The sequence below is a fragment of the Gekko japonicus genome, unplaced genomic scaffold (genome assembly GCF_001447785.1).
Source record: "Gekko japonicus isolate JY-2015 unplaced genomic scaffold, Gekko_japonicus_V1.1 scaffold131, whole genome shotgun sequence".
NCBI classification, from domain to species: Eukaryota; Metazoa; Chordata; class Lepidosauria; order Squamata; family Gekkonidae; genus Gekko; species Gekko japonicus.
This window is the reverse complement of record NW_015167061.1, coordinates 786,115-803,188: the sequence shown is the minus strand read 5'-3', so window position 1 is coordinate 803,188 and position 17,074 is coordinate 786,115. Positions and strand designations below refer to the sequence as shown.

General features: G+C 53.0%; 1 protein-coding gene across 1 annotated transcript in view; it reads right to left on the bottom strand.

The window, feature by feature from the left end:
- The window catches only part of UBR4 (ubiquitin protein ligase E3 component n-recognin 4), a 136,680-nt gene that overhangs the window by 15,164 nt on the left and 104,442 nt on the right, over positions 1 to 17,074 (bottom strand). Inside the window, 13 exon segments of the mRNA XM_015412557.1 lie at position 1; positions 4 to 54; positions 1,120 to 1,207; positions 6,371 to 6,451; positions 7,384 to 7,581; positions 9,074 to 9,195; positions 11,514 to 11,687; positions 11,782 to 11,863; positions 12,636 to 12,777; positions 13,295 to 13,404; positions 14,424 to 14,581; positions 15,107 to 15,236; positions 16,440 to 16,567. The exon segment at position 1 is cut by the window's left edge and continues 67 nt beyond it. Of these exon segments, the coding sequence (XP_015268043.1) occupies position 1; positions 4 to 54; positions 1,120 to 1,207; positions 6,371 to 6,451; positions 7,384 to 7,581; positions 9,074 to 9,195; positions 11,514 to 11,687; positions 11,782 to 11,863; positions 12,636 to 12,777; positions 13,295 to 13,404; positions 14,424 to 14,581; positions 15,107 to 15,236; positions 16,440 to 16,567 (1,465 nt within the window).

Here is a 17,074-nt window from a genome sequence, read left to right as displayed (position 1 = left end):
ACTGGGCCATCACGCCCGCCATCTTGTACACTTCCTCTTCGTCCTCCTCTTCATCTGTGGAAAAGAAAGAGGCTGACAGGAGAGAGGCAACGGCATCAACAGAGCGGAGAAGAAACCGTGCCTGTCGGTTGGCCGGCCAGCCAGCGGGGGCGACGGAGGGCCCAGGAGATCGGGCACCCCCCCCCCCCACAACAGAGCCACTGAAAGATCTGGGCAGACAACTCCAGCCGTGGACTCTGCTAGGTGTCTTGCTCAGCTGTGGGGCGGGGAGACTGACTGACCATGTGCCAAGGGGTGTCTTGTGAGTGGGCCAAGTCATAAGACCGTCAGAAGAGGCCTCCTGGATCAGATCCATGATCCTTCTAGTCTAGTCCTTTCACACAGTGGCCAACTAGTTACCCTGGAGGTCTACCAAGCTTGGCACAGCGGCTGAGGCCCTCCCCAATGAAGAAGAAGAAGAGATTGGATTTATACCCCACCCTTTGCTACCCGAAGGAGTCTCAGAGCGGCTTACAAACTCCTTTCCCTTCCCCTCCTCACAACAGACACCCAGTGAGGCAGGTGGGGCTGAGAGAGCTCTGGCAGAAACGGCTCTTTCAAGAACAGCTGTGCCAGAACTATGGCTTGCCCAAGGTCACCCAGCCAGGTGCAAGTGGAGAAGTGAGGAATCAAACCCGGTTCTCCCAGATTAGAGTCCGCGCACTTAATCACGACACCAAACTGAATACATTAAGCTGCCTTCTACTGAATCAGACTGTCGGTCCATCAAGGTCAGTATTGTCTACTCAGACTGGCAGCAGCTCTTCCAGGATTTCAGGCAGAGGTCTCTCACATCATGTACTGCCTGGTCCTTTTAAGCTGGAGATGCTGGGGAGCGAACCTGGGACCTTCTGTATGCTGCTTCTAGTAATGTTTTGCTCCCTCGGAATATGGAGGTTCCCCTTCGTGAGCACGGCCAGTAGCCACTGATTCAATGAGCCCCCATTCAGTTAACCAAATGAAGGCGTGGGCACGTGGTCCGTCTGCCAAGGAACTCTGTTGTAACAGGACAAGATGACAACATCCTGGGCCAAAGGATGAGCCAAAAACTCAGTGGGGCAAAACCTTCTCTCCGCGTACCTGTTGTGGAATCCAGCGACTCAATGAACTCCTCTGTCGCATCTCCCAGCAGCCCACGCATCCGGTAAATAATCCGCATGGGCTCTCCCTGGGAAGAACACGGAAGAAACAAGATGGGCTCTCTGCCACAGGTGGGAAAGGAGGCACAGCCGTCTCGGAGACAGGCAAGGCCAAGTCCCAGCTCAGAGGCAGTACAAGCAACTGCAGAGGGAGGGGGTTATTCTGAAAAACCCTCCAATGGCATTTATTCTAACCAATGTTCCCTCTAAGCTGTGGAGTCTTGTGAGCAAAAATTCTACTTTGTGAGCTACTGGCATTAAGGTTGTGAGCGAGGGATTGGGCTGCTGCATAAATTAGTTTGCTCTGGAGCCCTCCTTCCTGAGCGAAGACAAAAATGTGTGAGCTGGAGGCTAAAAAACTGTGAGCAAGCTCACACTAACTCAGCTTAGCGGGAACACTGATTCTAAACCCCCCCCCCCCGCTTACAACATTTGGACAAGATGCAAAGTAGGGAAATTAAAATTAAGTTTTGCCCTGGGCTGCCCTCTAGCTTGAGCATCATTGCCTCTTAAAAGGCCTTGGCATGCAACTCCTGGCACACACCGGGAAAGGCTCACAAGTAAGACCCCTAAGGAGGGCTCCTGTGCGCACTCCCGGAGAGCCACCAGCGAGTCGTAGAGGCAGGCTAGTTGAGGCCACGTTCTGGCTCAGGAGGTGGCCGCGCCCCGTGTGATGCCCTGGGTCCCCGCCGCTCACCCATTTCGAGTAATGGCTCTTAAGGAGGGGCCAAAGCTCAGTGGTGAAGCCCCACCTGGTCAGGCAGAAAGTCTCGGGTCACTCCAGATCAAAACAAGATCCAGCAGCGGCAGGCCTGGGGGAGACCGTGAAGGGCTCCAGGCCGCCGCAGACATCCACCCCCCCTTCCACTGTCTCTGCAGATGGTGATAATTTTTAAAAACTCGAACTCAGACACTCTAGGACAGGACTGGGTATAAGCTCTCATATATACAGAACAGGGTGAGACGCTAATAAGACTGGCACTTGAAGGGGGGAGAGAGAAGGGGGGGAAAGAGACGTCTTCGACTGATGGGAAGAAGTGGCGGGGGGGAGGGGGGGAAGAGTGACAATTTAATAGGCTTTTAAGTGAAATGGGGTATTAGGAAAGCGCCTAAGCAGGGTAAGGGCTTGCTAAAACTTTCCCTGCAGGAAAAGTGTTGGTTTCCTGCCAGGAGCTCCGGCTGTTTGTCTGTCTCTCTCCCCTTTTTCTCCCCAAACTTTCTATTTTAATACCATTTAAGTCTGAATACAGAGCAGAAAAGAAAGTGTGTGTCGGGGGTGGGAGTGGGGAAATCCTAGCTTTGGGAGACGGAGAGTACATTCGGGGGAACTGGGGAAGATGGAGCAGGGGACCTGTCAGGCATTCTGCTGCTAAGCCGAACGTGGAATAAGCGGCGCTTACTGTCAGAGCAGATTCTGAAACCCCTGGGGGAAACCCACGGGGGAGGGGGGGGGCAGCTCAAAGGCCATGCGAGAGACCCGCAATTAACACTACAGGGAGCTCTGGTAAAATGGCAGACGAACAAAGGGAAAGCCAGAGAGAGAGAGAGAAGCCAGACAAAGCAACCCAAGGGCTGGTTCTTGTGTGCCTGTCTATCTCCCAGGGAACCGAAAGAGCTCCAGAAAGGGGGGGGGGGGGGCTATAAAAAAAAAACCCGGGAGGCAGATGAAAGCGGGTTTGCTGACAGTAATGCCACGGAACTCCCCGACGCAGCTGTCAAAAGCTGTGGCGCACGCTGGGAAGGGGAGCCGTCACCAAAATTCAACAGGCGGTCAAGCATAGCCTGCGGATCTGGCCCACGCTCGGACCCTTCCTGAGCTCCTCAGCTCCAAGGAATGGCCGGCGGCTCAATGGGAGCGTGTGATGGAGCAGGGGGAGGGAGGAGCCCACGCCGCAGAGGCGCCAGGCCAGCTAGAGGCCTCCTCCTGATCCCTCCTTGCTCTCGTCCACGCTCATCAGCTGGGCTCTGCTGCGGGCCTGAACGCGTGCTTGGGGACCTCCCTCCACAGTGAAATGTGGGGTGCGTGTGTGCATGTATGAACCCACGTGAACAGAAATGCCATCGCCGAGGCTGGCCTCCTGCCAGGGTCTTGGCTCTTGGCTGACGGGGCCAGGTTTTGTGCAGGAGAGTCTGACACCCAAAAAAGCCCCCATGTGGCAAGACCTTTTCGTCTGGCAGACCCGTCCCAGAACAGGGTGGCATAAACCACCCACAAGGTCCCTGCCCCAAGGAGCAAACCTGCTTCAACTGTGACTCCGTAACAGGGAATGGATGTGCATCCACACCATCATAAACAGAGGCTCAGTTACAAAAATTTTAACCCATCAATCCCATCGTGTTTAATCTGTCATTTCAGCACACGCTTGGAATAAATTGTTGCTGGAGGGGGATGCCATGGGCCGGCCGGCTGCCTCCTCCTCTGAGGATGAGGAAACGGAAGAATCAGGCCCTGCACCAGTGGAATGCCCGCCTGAGCAGCTGGGTCTAGAAGCAGATCCAGCAAAAGAAGTGCCGGGAACCGAGAGTCGCTCATTCTGGCAGGAGACGAAAGAAATGGGACAGAGAGCAGTGCATCAGTCACTGCCAGTTTCTCCTGAGCCAGCAGAGTGCAGAAGACGGAGAGAGTGCTTGACAGCCTGAGAGAGGTGAAGAAGCTCCCGTTTAATGGCACGTGCAAAAGTGATCAAATTCCTGGAGTATAGTCATTACAGAAACAGGAATGACAAGCTGGTAAGTAGCAGCACCTGAGCTTTGGGGATGAGTCAGCTAATGAGGCAGATAAAAGGAAAATGCTGAACAAGGCTGGGTGTGGGGAAGCAACCCTGCTCACCACCCCCTGCTGTGAGCTGACCTTGCCTTGCTGCCTTGCACCCTGTCCTGCTAACCCGTGCTTGCTTTTTCAGCTAGAAACCCAGATCCTGTCTCCTGCCTTGGCTTTCAAGCTTTGGACCCTGGACTCCAGACCTTCCTGTTCCCCCCCAACCTGTGGAGTGAACCTGTGGCTCCCTGACACTGTGCTAGTTTGTCAGCCTTGCTTTTATCTCTTGCCTTGATTGATTGTGATTACATTTGTGCACCTCAGAGACACCGGATAGAGTAAAAGCTACAGGCTCTGCCCTGAACCAACATTTGTCGTGATTGATTATAATTGCATTTGTGCACTCCGGAATCCCTGTGTGAAGTAACAGTGCCAGGCTCTGCCCCGAACGCGACAGGGGGCTAGTTCCTAGGCTTACAGTACTGCCACACTGGAAGGGGGATTCCTTCCTGCTGGAGGGAGAACGGAAAATGCCTCTGCTCAAGAGGGTGCCCCCCCCCCCACGGTCTGTTTGCCAAGCAATTCTCCCCAAAATAACAGAAAGGCAAGTTGTGTTCCCAGAACAATCATAAACACGACAGCTGCTTCTCAAGAAAACAGCTTGCGTCTCTTTCACTCCCTTTGGCCTCAAGCTGTGCTGATATTTTATCCACTATTAAATGACCCCATCCTCTTTCAAATCCATTTCGGTACTACTGGGAACAGTTTACTTCTCCATACTGCTGCAATATGCATTCATCAAGCTCAACTGTTTTTATGAACAAGTTCAGAATAAAACAAAATTTAAAAATATATATAATTAAAAACATGGGAGGAAGGAAAACTACTGGGCAGCTGAATCTCTTTTAAATGATAAAAACAATTGATAAATCTAACTCATTAGTAACTTAATTTCAACACAGGGATAAGACTAAGGGGTTGCCCAAATGTGTCAAACCGACACAGCCAAGAATATTTTAGGGAGCAGCAGCATGAGCAAGAACAGGAATCAAAGTTCCAGTGGCCTCCTGTTGGCAAAGTTATACTCAAGAAAACTGAGACGAGAACACCAGCGCCTGTTACGGAAAATAAATCAAAGATCGGGGCAGGGAAGAGCTAAAGCCCTTCCCCGAAGGTATGCTGATCTACCTCACCTTCTCACAGGCGCTCCGGGAAACGAGAAGCCAGAGTATAATCCAACATATCAGCCTTAGTTACTACTCTGCCCACCCCCCTAGTAAGTCCTTCGTCACTTTAAAAAATATTAAATGCAGGCCTCTGTTCAAAAACTGTCAGTGCATTAGGAACACAGGCCATTTGAACATATAACATCGTAACATATTAATCTCCCAGCTGCTTCCTGACAAAACATGAGATCCTTTTGAACATCGGTGATGAGGAAGGGTTATTTTAGCATATTCATTCCTAGAGGATAATACCCAGCGTTTGGCACTAATAGGCAAGCAAAACCATCAAATGCTTACAAAATCCCCCCCTTCTCCCACACTCCCTTTTCGGGATTTTTTTTCTTTTTTTAAAAAAACGCCTTTGCTTTCAAAAATGTTCTGCTATTTTGCATTTGCTAGCTGTCATACACCTCCGGCCTTTTTCCCTACTTGAATCTTAAATTATAGATCATTTTCATAATTTCCATGCATTTTGTGTTACCGGCTGAAGCCATGACAGTCAGCTGGCCTAAAATCGACAATCTCGTCTTAGCACCTTCCTTGTTGCTGCTCACAAGCGTACCTCTGCCACCACGGGGACTGGGAGCTTCCCGTTCTCCCATCCTCGGTAGCTAAGACCTTCTCAGGCCCTTTTTGCAAGACATGCCCCTCGCTCAGCTACTAAATAGCCTTTCAGGAGTGAACACCGACTCTCATGCGTCCACCAGCAAGCAGACTGTGCGGATGCACGCAAGCCTGCAAAGGCTTCTGCCCGCCCGCCTGTCAGGATCAAAGCCTCGCTGGGCCGGTACACAGCCACACACACACACCGATCGAGCTCCCGCAAGCAGCAAGTGCGGCATCAGCTTTGAAAGCCAAACATGCAAATGTGGCTGTGACTCCCCAAGACCCGAGAGAGGGAGAGACTGAAGGAATCTATTGAGAAAAAGAGGCTGGCAAACAAAATCCTGCACCTCTGGGAGCAGCCGGAACTTCTGTCTTTGTAGCGGTTCTGTCTTGAGCCACTAGGCTCTCCCACCCCTCCACGGAGCAAAGCTGGAAGGCTCCCCCCACCAGTCCCAGGAGCCCTCCCTCCCGCCCTCCGTGGAGGGCCGGACTCACACCCCACTGCCTTAGGAAGGGACAGGGACAGAGAAGAGCAACGACGGCTGCAAGAGAAGCGGGTGGGAGAGGCCCAGTGGCAGAGGAAGGGAGGTTACGGGCAGTACCTCGTTGGTCGGACACCAGACTTTCTTGTAAACTTCGGCAACTGGGAGGTCCAAGCTGATGATCTTGTTGTTCACTAAAAGCTGAAAGCAAAAGAGGACAAAAACACCACACGTGACCAGTGGCAACCGTAAGCAGGGTCAGGTGGACCCTCTCCACCTAGTGTCCTCATTCATTCATTCATTCATTCATTCATTCATTCATTCATTCATTCAATTTATACCCCGCCCTCCCCACCTAATGGACAAAAGACCCATAAGGCAGGGGTGTTTCAGTCTCCAACTGGAGAGGACAGGGACTTGCACCCAGGGCCAGCATTCTATGTGAGCAAACACACTTGGGGACTATCAGCACTTGGAGCTCAAAAGCGACTTTCTGCCCCCGCCCCCCATACACAGGAGTGAGGTCCCATCAAGACCTCTGGATCCAGCCTAGGACTCTACACGATACACGTCAGGGAGAGGCAAAGCGCAGGGGGAGAGGCCCCGCCTCACACACCAGAGGCCCCAGGTTCCATTCCTGGCTTCTCCAGGTCAGAGACCTCTGTTACAAAGGCCCCTTCACTGCCAAAGGCCCCGGGGGGGGGGGGGGGTTGCCAGAGAAGGAGAGATACTCCTGTAGTTCTAATCAGAAGGCAGCTTTTGTGGGATCAGGGAGAACAGGCCCTTGAGTGCTGGAAAGCTGCAGTTTCTCTGGTTGTGGTGGAGGAGGAGGAGGAGGAGGAGGAGGAGGAGATTGGATTTATACCCTGTCCTTCACTCAGAGTCTCAGAGTGGCTCACAATCTCCTTTCCCTTCTCCATCTCACAACAGATGCCCTGGGAGATTGGTGGGGCTAAGAGAGCTCTTTTGAAGACTGCCCTTTCAAGGACAGCTCTTGCCAGAGCTACGGCTTGCCCAAGGTCATCCAGCCAGGTGCAAACCCGGCTCTCCCCGATTAGAGTCCGCGCGCACTTCGCCACGACACCAAGCTGAACCACATTCTGGACCGCGCCACCCCCCCACCCCCCGCTCACCTCCATGCCGCTGTCATCCTCCAGCAGGGCCACCAAGTCGCAGTCCTGACAGATCTTGTTCTTGATGTCCCGCATCAGAGGGCCGATGCCTGGCTCATTGCTGCTGTAGGGGTTCCCGGGCATCCTCCCCTGCAAGAAGTCCTCCTGCTGCGGGTCCTTCTCCAGAGTGACAAAGAACTCCGTCACCTCGTTCTCCTCCTAAAACACACGGGGTGAGAACAAGACTTAGCAGGACCCACAGGCCTGCCACAAAGGAGGGCGCCCACTGCCTCTCTGCACAAGGCGACACGACCTCTTGCTGGGGCAGGGGGAGAAGAAGAAGAGAAGAGACTGGGTTTATGCCCCCCGCCCTTCACTCAGAATCTCAAGATCGGCTCACAAACTCCTTTCCCTTCTCCTCTCCACAACAGACACCCTGTGAGGTAGGTGGGGCTGAGAGAGCTCTTTCCAGAACTGTCCTTGAGAGAACAGCTCTGACAGAACTAGGGCTTGCCCAAGGTCATCCAGCAGCTGCACGTGGAGGAGTGGGAAAATCAAACCCGGTTCTCCCAGATTTAGAGTCCGCACACTTAACCACGACACCAAACTGGCTTTCTGCCCCTTCTCTGCAGCAGGTGGGAACTGTTTGTTCAGTCCCTCCCAATGCCGCATCTCCGGCCATCGCATCTGGCTTCCTATCCCCAGCACAATCACTTGTCACCTGCCAAGGGCTGAGAGGTGCCACTGAGAGAATGAGACATCTTTCCCGTGCCCACTGATAGCCTCTCGCAAATGTGTCCCCTCCAGAGCAACAGGGCTCAGTTTTTAATCTCAGAGCGTGGCTGGCGGGAGAAGAGGGAAGGGCTCGGGTGGGCAGGGGGTGCTTGCAGGGAAGACTTGGTGGGAGCGGGAAGAGTGAGCACCCACTCCCCCCTCGCAGAGTTCTTCCTTTCCACCCCCCCTCTCCTGACCTGAATGGCCCTGGCTTGCCTGATCTCAGAAGCGAAGCAGAGTCAGCCCTGTTTAGGACTTGGATGGAAGACCACCAAGGAAGCCCAGGGTTGCTGTGCAGCGGCAGGCAAACCACCTCCAAACGTCCCTTGCCTTGAAAACCCCATGAGGGGTAAGATAAAGGTTTCCCTTGCTCGAGAGCCAGTTAAATCCGACTCTAGGGGGCGGTGCTCATCTCCGTTCCCAAGCCGAAGAGCCAGCGCTGTCCGAAGACGTTTCCGTGGTCATGTGGCCGGCGTGACTAGACGCCGAGGCGCACAGAGCGCTGTTACCTTCCCACTGAAGCGGTACCTATTTATCTACCTGCAATTTCTTGCTTTTGAACTGCTAGGTTGGCAGGAGCTGGGGCCAGAGACGGGAGCTCACTCCGTCATGTGGCACACTCGGGTCCCAAACTGCCGAACTACAGACCTTCCACAGCCTGCAGTTCAGTGTCTTAACCACTGAGCCACTGCAGACTTTTCCATGAGGGGTAGGTTGCCATAAATCAGCTCTGCCTCAATGGCAGTTTCTACACCCAACACCTAGAGCTGCTTTCCTGGAAGGTTCCAGAGTGCCTCCTGGACCACTGAGAATTCCACCTGGCCTATGAACTACAAAGTCACCCGTGTGCCACCCCCTCCCTCTCATGCCATGGATTTTGCGGGCCTTGTGGGCCCATCTGGCAAAAACCTTCTCACCCAGAGGTCGGCTCCCCTACCGGATAGATGATGCTGCAAAGTCGTTCGAAGATGAAAACGGGCGTCCGATAGTCGTCCAGGCTGTACCGCTTGGCTGTTTCGATGCAGACGGCCATGAAGGCCTTGGTTTCCGACTCAGTCCCTGCCGAGAGACAGAGGAGAGGGGTTCAGCTTCACAGGGACAAGCAGTTTTGCCTGTATGGAGCATGAAGATTCCCATGCACGAATCGACAGTGCTAGAGACCAAAACCTCCTGCAGACACACACAACCTATTTGCGAGCCCATCCCCACTGCTCAAACATGACTAATTTCGAACACAGTTAGCACAGATGTGCTGCGTCTGTGATGGTGATGCACCAATGAGGAGATCAACATTACGAAGCTCAAGTGACCCCTTAAATCTGCTGGTGGTCATTAATACTGTGACTGCAAGAAGCCTGTGACACGAAATAAATCTTGTTTTTCCAGGACAGCCTGGCTCACACATGGAGGGGGAGGAGGGGGAGGGAGGGACCGCCCCGTTTCAGACTGCAGGGACTGGATTCCAGGTGCGAATACACCTTTGCATTAAAAACCTCCCACATGAGAAAACCGGCACCACAAGGGGGAAGGTTCAGCCCACCCGCTTGGCTAGCTCTGCCGCCTGTGTGTTTGCAGATTGTTTTAAACACAGGAGAACGTTCCAAAATGTGGCACTCCCCCGGCTGTCCGAAGTGGTGCAGTCCTTCCCTTCTACCACCTCAACCTCTTGCATGTGCAGAGAAGGCCGAAGAGAGGCAGGAGGTGCAGCCGTTGGCCACTCTTAGTGCTGGGCCTATTTCAAGTTTGGCTGGAACAAAGCTTTGTTCTTTTCGAAAACGTCTCTGACAAGCTGGTGCGGAACGGCAGCCGAGGGCCCCCTGGGAATCGGGAAGCCCCCCCAGTTAGACTCTCTGCTCAGCTGCAGGCTCCCAAGGCAGCTGGCGGGTTCTTCCAGCTTCAGGCCCTGCCTGCAAGACCGCTACACAGGCTGCCTTCACCGACTACTGCTGAGACGGTGTCTATGAAGCACACAACGCCCACGGTCCCTCCAAAGGAAGCACGGCAGGGGAGCCAGAGGGAGTGTGGGGCGTGCGATGGGCAAGCCAGGACTCAAAGTGAGGTCCGTTTCTAGCTAAGGGGCGCCACAGGGCCCAATGGCTCGAATAGACTCAAAGTCCAACGTGTGGCCCCAGACTCCCAGCTTAGCCCTGGACGAGGCCACTCACAGCTTCAGGCCCCTGTCTGTCAAATGGGATCCATGACCCACGTCACAGGGATCCTGCTGGGTCCCCAATAAAGAACTTTGCATCGGAGAAGTTACAACACCGCTGCTGAAGTCCTTCTTCACCCAAAGAGGGATAAACACATGGAATTCACTGCCGCGGGAGGCGGTGGAAGCTACGAGCGGCTTCAAGAGGGAACATGAAGCAGAGGTCAACCAGTGGCTATTAGCCACATGGTACATTCATTCCATTCATTTTTATTGCTCATAGACCCATAAGTCATGAGCAAATAGACAGGGTATAATACAAAATACAACATATATACATACAGTCAGGGTTCCCTCTAAGCTGAGTTAGTGTGAGCTAGCTCACAGATTTTTAGCCTCCAGCTCACACATTTTTCTCCTAGCTCAGGAAGGGATGGCTCCAGAGCAGACTAACTTATGCAGGAGCCAAATCGCTGGCTCGCAACTTTAATGCCAGTAGCTCACCAAGAAGAATTTTCGCTCACAAGACTCCACCGCTTAGAGGGAGCACTGCATACAGTACATTACAATTACAGTTACAATTTCACAAAATTAAGCAATTTGGTTACCAAATATATATTAACTGCCTAAAAGAGTCAATTCATTTAATACCACCCAGGGTTACAGGTAAAAACTTTGCCACTGCCAGCATCCCATTTGGATCAGTATCAATTAAGAGATTAGCTACAAGTTCCTGATTAGTAGCAGGGATCCATTTTTGAATATACACTGAGATCCATCTGTCACGAGCCATATAGTATTTTCTGCAATCAATGAAAAAATGCCAAATTGTGTCCAAATTAACCACAAGGCATAGATAGGAACTCTCGGTCTCGGGCAAGTGATGCTCTGTATTCTTGGTGCTTGGGGGGGGGGGAACAGTGGGAGGGCTTCTAGTGTCCTGGCCCCACTGGGGGGCCTCCTGATGGCACCTGGTATTTTTGGCCACTCTGTGACCCAGAGTGTTGGACTGGAGGGGCCACTGGCCTGATCCAACACTGGCTCCTCTTATGTTCTTAACAGTCCACACCAGCCCGTCTCCAGCTCTGCCCACACTTCGGCTCCCCCACTGCGCAGTCAGAGCTGCCCGGGGGTTCTGGGCTGCCTGCTCCTTGACGACCACTTTCTCCCCACCCCCACTGCACATCTGGGCAGCCCCCCCTCGGGGGGGTCGGGATGTGCCAGCTACCTGTCGTCATGTCCTCCAGCATCTCGAGCAGCATGTCTTGGGTCTCGTCGATCAGCTTCGTCCGCTGCACCACCAGCTTCCGCAGGCACAGGTAGCCGTTCAGCACCGTCCCCACCAGCCGGCTCTTGAAGTGCCGCTTGATGGACTCGACCTCCACGAAGGAGGAGAGGAGGCCTTGGGAACAAGAGAGCACTGGCTTCAGGATCCGGGCCTCCGGGGATCAAGGCCAGCGGCCGGAGGGGAGACCGAGGCCGGGTTTGTGACATACCTGTGATGCTCTTCAAAGCATATCCCTGCTGCAGGTCAGTGCTGAGCGTGGCTTCCTCCAGGGCAAGGAGGCGGGCGATTTCCTAGAAAGAGAAGCAAGAATCCTGAGAAGAGCTGGTGGAGCCCACTAGCTCAGGGACAAGTCAGGAAACCCTTGAACGTGCGAAGTGGCTTTAAACGGTTCACACGCACACACACAGCCACAGTCTCCCTGCTTGCAGAATGGGGACAGGAAGAGGACTGTTGAAATAAGGCTTCTTCGCCCCACTCACAGGACTGAAGAAAGCCCAGCTGGGGGATGTTCTGTATATACCTGTGTCAATTCTTCCCACCTCGTAGCACTGACTGGGTTGAAGAAGAGGAAGATATTGGATTTATACCCCGCCCTTCACTCAGGAGTCTCAGAGCGGCTTACAATCTCCTTTTCCTTCCCCGCCCCTCCCCACAACAAGCACCCTGTGAGGTAGGTGGGGCTGAGAGAGCTCTCTCGAGAACGGCACTTGAGAGAACAGCTCTGAAATAACTTGTGACTGACCCAAGGTCACACCAGCAGCTGCATGTGGAGAAGTGGGGGATCAAACCCAGTTCTCCAAGATTCAAGTCCATGCTCCTAACTACAACACCAAACGGCTCCTATTAGCCACAAGCAAGCCAACGGAGGGCCAGCCGGCACAGTTCCCCATCTCTGCTTTCCAAAGGGACTGGGCCCTGAACGCCCCCCCCCCCCCCAGCCCGGCTCGCACTTGGGAGTTTGTGCGGAGCTCTGCATCTGGCCCAGGTGTAGGACCAGAGCAAGTCGTGTGCAAATTCCACACCTTCTCTGCACCAATCGCAAGAGAGAAACCAAGGCCCTACCTTTGTAATCAGGTTGCCCACATAGGGCAGGACCCCTCTTGCTGCCAGGTAGACCTTCCAGCGGGCAGGCTTGATGAGTTTCTGATACAGTGCCAAGTACTCTGCCGCACACTCTCCCGCAACGCTCAACTCATCCAGGTAACTAAAGGAAGGGTGGAAAGGAGAGCACGTAAGTCCTTTGCCAAGAGAACTGCAGACAGAGAGGGGGCATGGAACTGCTAAATGTCAGGACTGGCGTGGAATGTAAAGGCAGGGCCTGTTTCCTTAAAGCAGGGCCTGTTTCCAGGGGAGCACCTCAGAAGACGATTGGGGATTTGTCAAGGAGAAGATCAGTAAGGGCTGGCAGACCTCCTTGCCCACCCTGGCTGGCCTTCGCCTACAGGGCGGAGCAGGCCCTACAGCTGCGTTCTCCGTTCATGCAGAGCAGCTCTGGGGCAAACCAAAAGTGGTGCTAGAACATATCCCAGAACGTGATCTGCACAAGGAAAACAGGGCTGGTCTGCAGCTGACCCACAGGGCTGGATCTGGCAGATCTGCTGCTTCTCAACACAGGGGAAGACGCTACCAGGAGCAAGACACATCCTGTCTCTTGTTGGACATGCACAGCCAAGAGCCAGCCAGGCGTCCGTAACGCTTCTCGTGGGGCACCACCACCGCACCTGGTGAGCAGATCGAGGACTTGCTGCTTCCGGCTCGGGATGGTCGCCAGAGCCTCCACGATGGTACAGGCGGCCTGCCGGGCGGCCTGGGTCGCGGGAGTGAACAAAACCTATGAGAAGACCAGGGTCAAAAGGTCAGGGAGGGTGCTGAAAAGGTCACATGGAGAAAGCTGGAGACAAACAGTGCCATGCAAGGGTGCCACATGTTTGGCACTGCGCGGGAGAACCAGCCTCCGCCACCCACTCGGCAGGGTCCCTGGGACCTCTCCTCTCTCGCAAGCCCTCTGCCACACCTACCCAGCTCTTCAATTGGGTTGCCTGCTGCTCATTCTGATGGCGACACAACACTTGATCTTAGCCAAAAGGCTGAGAGTGCTTTTACCCAAGATGTATAGTGACTTAAAATCTTGGCCTGGATTTGCAGCAGCACCATTATCTCTCTAACATCACATATGAAAAATATAGATGGGCCTTTTCTAGAGCGTGTTTTGATGCTATCCCTTCCAACATACTGCAAGGAAGGTATCTCCATTGGCCTATCCATCAAAGACGTTGTCTATGCTCCGATAAAGAAGCTGAAACAATCACTCACATTCTTTTACACTGTAAACTTTATGCCGAAGAGTGACATCAGTCAATATTTCCTTTACTTTCCCAATTCAAACCTTTGGATAATTATCTGAAACTTGCAGATATTGTGCTGCTGAAATATTTGTTGGAAGACACCAAGAGGTCGATATCTTTGGTAGTGGCAAAATATTGTTTTTAGTAATGAATAAGCGGAGGTTTTTAACAAAAAGCACAGACTGAGGAAAGTTCTCGTCTAGGATTTAGAATCTGGGGATATGATTACCGTGTTAAAGCAGATGGGACTTGTGATTGCATTATTTTATTTTTGTACCGCTGGTCAATCGGCCGCAATAAATTTGAACTTTGAACATTCTGATGGCTTTACCTTTTTTTAACAAAAGTGTATTCGAGAACTGCGCTGTCTAAGCTGCTTTTGGAGAACCGGTTGCCCCAAAGCAGGGGAGAACCGTCCCCCCCAGAATAAAAAGAAGCCCATTTATTTGTCAGACAAGGAGAGCCCTTTAGAGCTCAAGCCGCCCCCCGTCTCTGTCTCTCTCACCCGCCGCAGCCAGTTGTTGTGCCCCAGCTTCAGGTCCAGGGGGCAGGTCCTCTTCCCCCGCCGGCTCATGAACTGCTTCCACTTCCAGGTATACTTCTCCGCCAGGTAAAGCTGGCGGAGCTCCGGCCGGCTGGGGGTCTTCCCGTTCGCGTCGATGCCTGAGGTCGGGGCAAGAGTGAAAGCAGAAGGTAGCAGACCAGCGGGAAGGGGAAGGCCGGGATCTGGCACTCCGGCCTAGATTAAGGGTTCAAATAAGAGCACGTGGCGTGCAGAGGCTCTGCTGGCGAAGGAGGCGGAGCCCATGAAGCCAGGAGAAGCCTCTCTCGTTGCCCATTTGGTTGTTCTGATAAAAGCAGGCCCGTCAGCTCGGGGACAGCTGAAACGCTCAGAGGGCCGAAGTCCTCCCAGAACAGACTGCGCTGCACCAGGAGAGAGCTTCCACCCATATAAAACAAAGTGCACTGGAAAGAAATTAGCTCTGCTCAAGGACAGCTCTTGTCAGAACTACGACTTGCCCAAGGTCATCCAGCAGCTGCGAGTGGGGAATCAAGCCCGGTTCTCCCAGATTAGAGTCCGCGCACTCAACCACCACACCGAACTGGCTCTCTGACAGGGACTGAAGGGACTCTCCTCCCCGCCCAGGTGATCCTATGCTCAGACTAACCAAGGAGCCCGGCTCGTACCTCTGGCAGGGAGACATTTCTTCCAAGCCTCGTACGATGCTTTCGGTTCCCTCTTGAGCCACAGCTGGGCCTGAGCGTGGATTTCGTTGCTGTATGGCTTGACGGTGGTGAGGGAGTCGACGGGGACATCCTAGGAAGCAAAGGGAACATCTCTGTTGCAGCCTCAAGCGGATAAAAAGCACCGTCTGTTCTGAAGATCTTTCACTCACGCTGTAGTTACCCACATCTCCCGATCAAGGTAAACCCTAATGGATCCAGAGTCCCACCTACTGAAATGTTGCAGGTTTTCCACAAACTCCTGTCCTGACCACCATAAAATATGCAATACACATTTTAAATGCCATTTAAATCACAAAATAAACCTGTTAATGACCAAGGAAAACCAACCTACAGGGGACTAATAAGAAGGGGAAAAAGTAATCCCAGCGCTAAAAAGAAAAGCGATCAACAAGAAAGCGTGATCAAATAATTTTGAAACTCTGTGGAATGCATAGGACAGAGCAGGTAGAGAAAGAAGTACTTTTATCCCTTTCTTTTATCCCTCTCTCACAAATACAAGAACTCATGGGCACTCCATGAAATTGCTGAGCAGTCGGATTATAACGGATCAAAGGAAGTCCTTCTTCACCCAAAGAGTGATGAACACATGGAATTCACTGCCACAGGAGGTGGCGGCTACAAGCATGAATGGCTTGAGGAGAGAATTAGATAAGCATATGGAGCAGAAGTCCATCAGTGGCTATTAGCCACAAGGTGTAGATAGGAACTCTTGGCCTGGGGCAAGTGGTGCTCTGTATTCTTGGTGCTTGGGGGAGGGGCAACAGTGGGAGGGCTTCTGGAGTTCTGGCCCCACTGGTGGACCTCCTGATGGCACCTGATAGTTTTGGCCACTGTGTGACAAGAGTGTTGGACTAGATGGGCCATTGGCCTGATCCAACATTGCCTTCTCTTATGTTCTTATAGAATAGGCTCTCTCTACCAAACCTGGTATGTTTCAAAGAGAACCACAATGGGGGGAAGATCCTGGAGTTCTATACTGCCATGGAGCAATTTAAAAAATCCCAAATTTGGAGAGTGCAATTCTGTATAGTTTTTCTTGGCAGTAAGTCCAGCATTCAGAAGTGGGACTTGTGTTTAAATCAGCATACAGAGAACTGAGCCGAGTCTCACTGGTAAGGCGATATTCCTGGGACTTAAAATAGCCCAGCAGATTCCGACAACATTCGTAACCAGAAATGCACAAACAGCACAAGACTGAAGACTCATTCTAAGTGGGAAGAAGACACAAATCCAGGAAAGGTGCAGGGCCCAGAAGCGCAAGCGGAGGAGATACCTTGTTCTTCTTGCTGGTTGGGGCAGGAGGCTTGATCAGTTTCTGCAGGATGCGCAGGCACATCAGGGTGATGTTCTCAACCACCACCGGCGTCTTGATGTTCACGGCCATCAGGAAAAGGCTGAGAGCTGGAAAAGGCGGCAGATAAAGCAAAGGTTGAGCAGAGAACTGGGAAGGAATTGCAGGATCGCCTGGCCTCCAACCATCACTAGCCTTCTTTCTTGCTTCTACCCATTTGCAAGACCTGGCTGACCCTTTCAACGCAGAACTGGAGGGGATGCAGAATTTTCCGGTTTCCCCTCTTAGGCAGCTGCTTCGGTGGGGGCTGGAAGGGAGAAACCCGGTGTGGATTTCCAAAACCACCCTGCTGCCAACGAGTTGGGTTCTGTGCCCTGCACTGGGCACCAGTGGCTATGCCTGGCCGGCCTTCACGGCAAAATGCAAATGGACCAGGCAGCCTGATGCCATCCTACCACCTGGGTCCTCGCCTACTCCTACTGGCCACGGCTCTCCAGGGTCGGAGGCAGAGAAAAGGGCCTTCTACACGCAATGCAAGGGCTCTGCCACTGAGCCAGGCCGACCGACTGAGCTATGATTCCTCCTCCAGCACAGGGACCCTGACTGGAAGGAGCTTT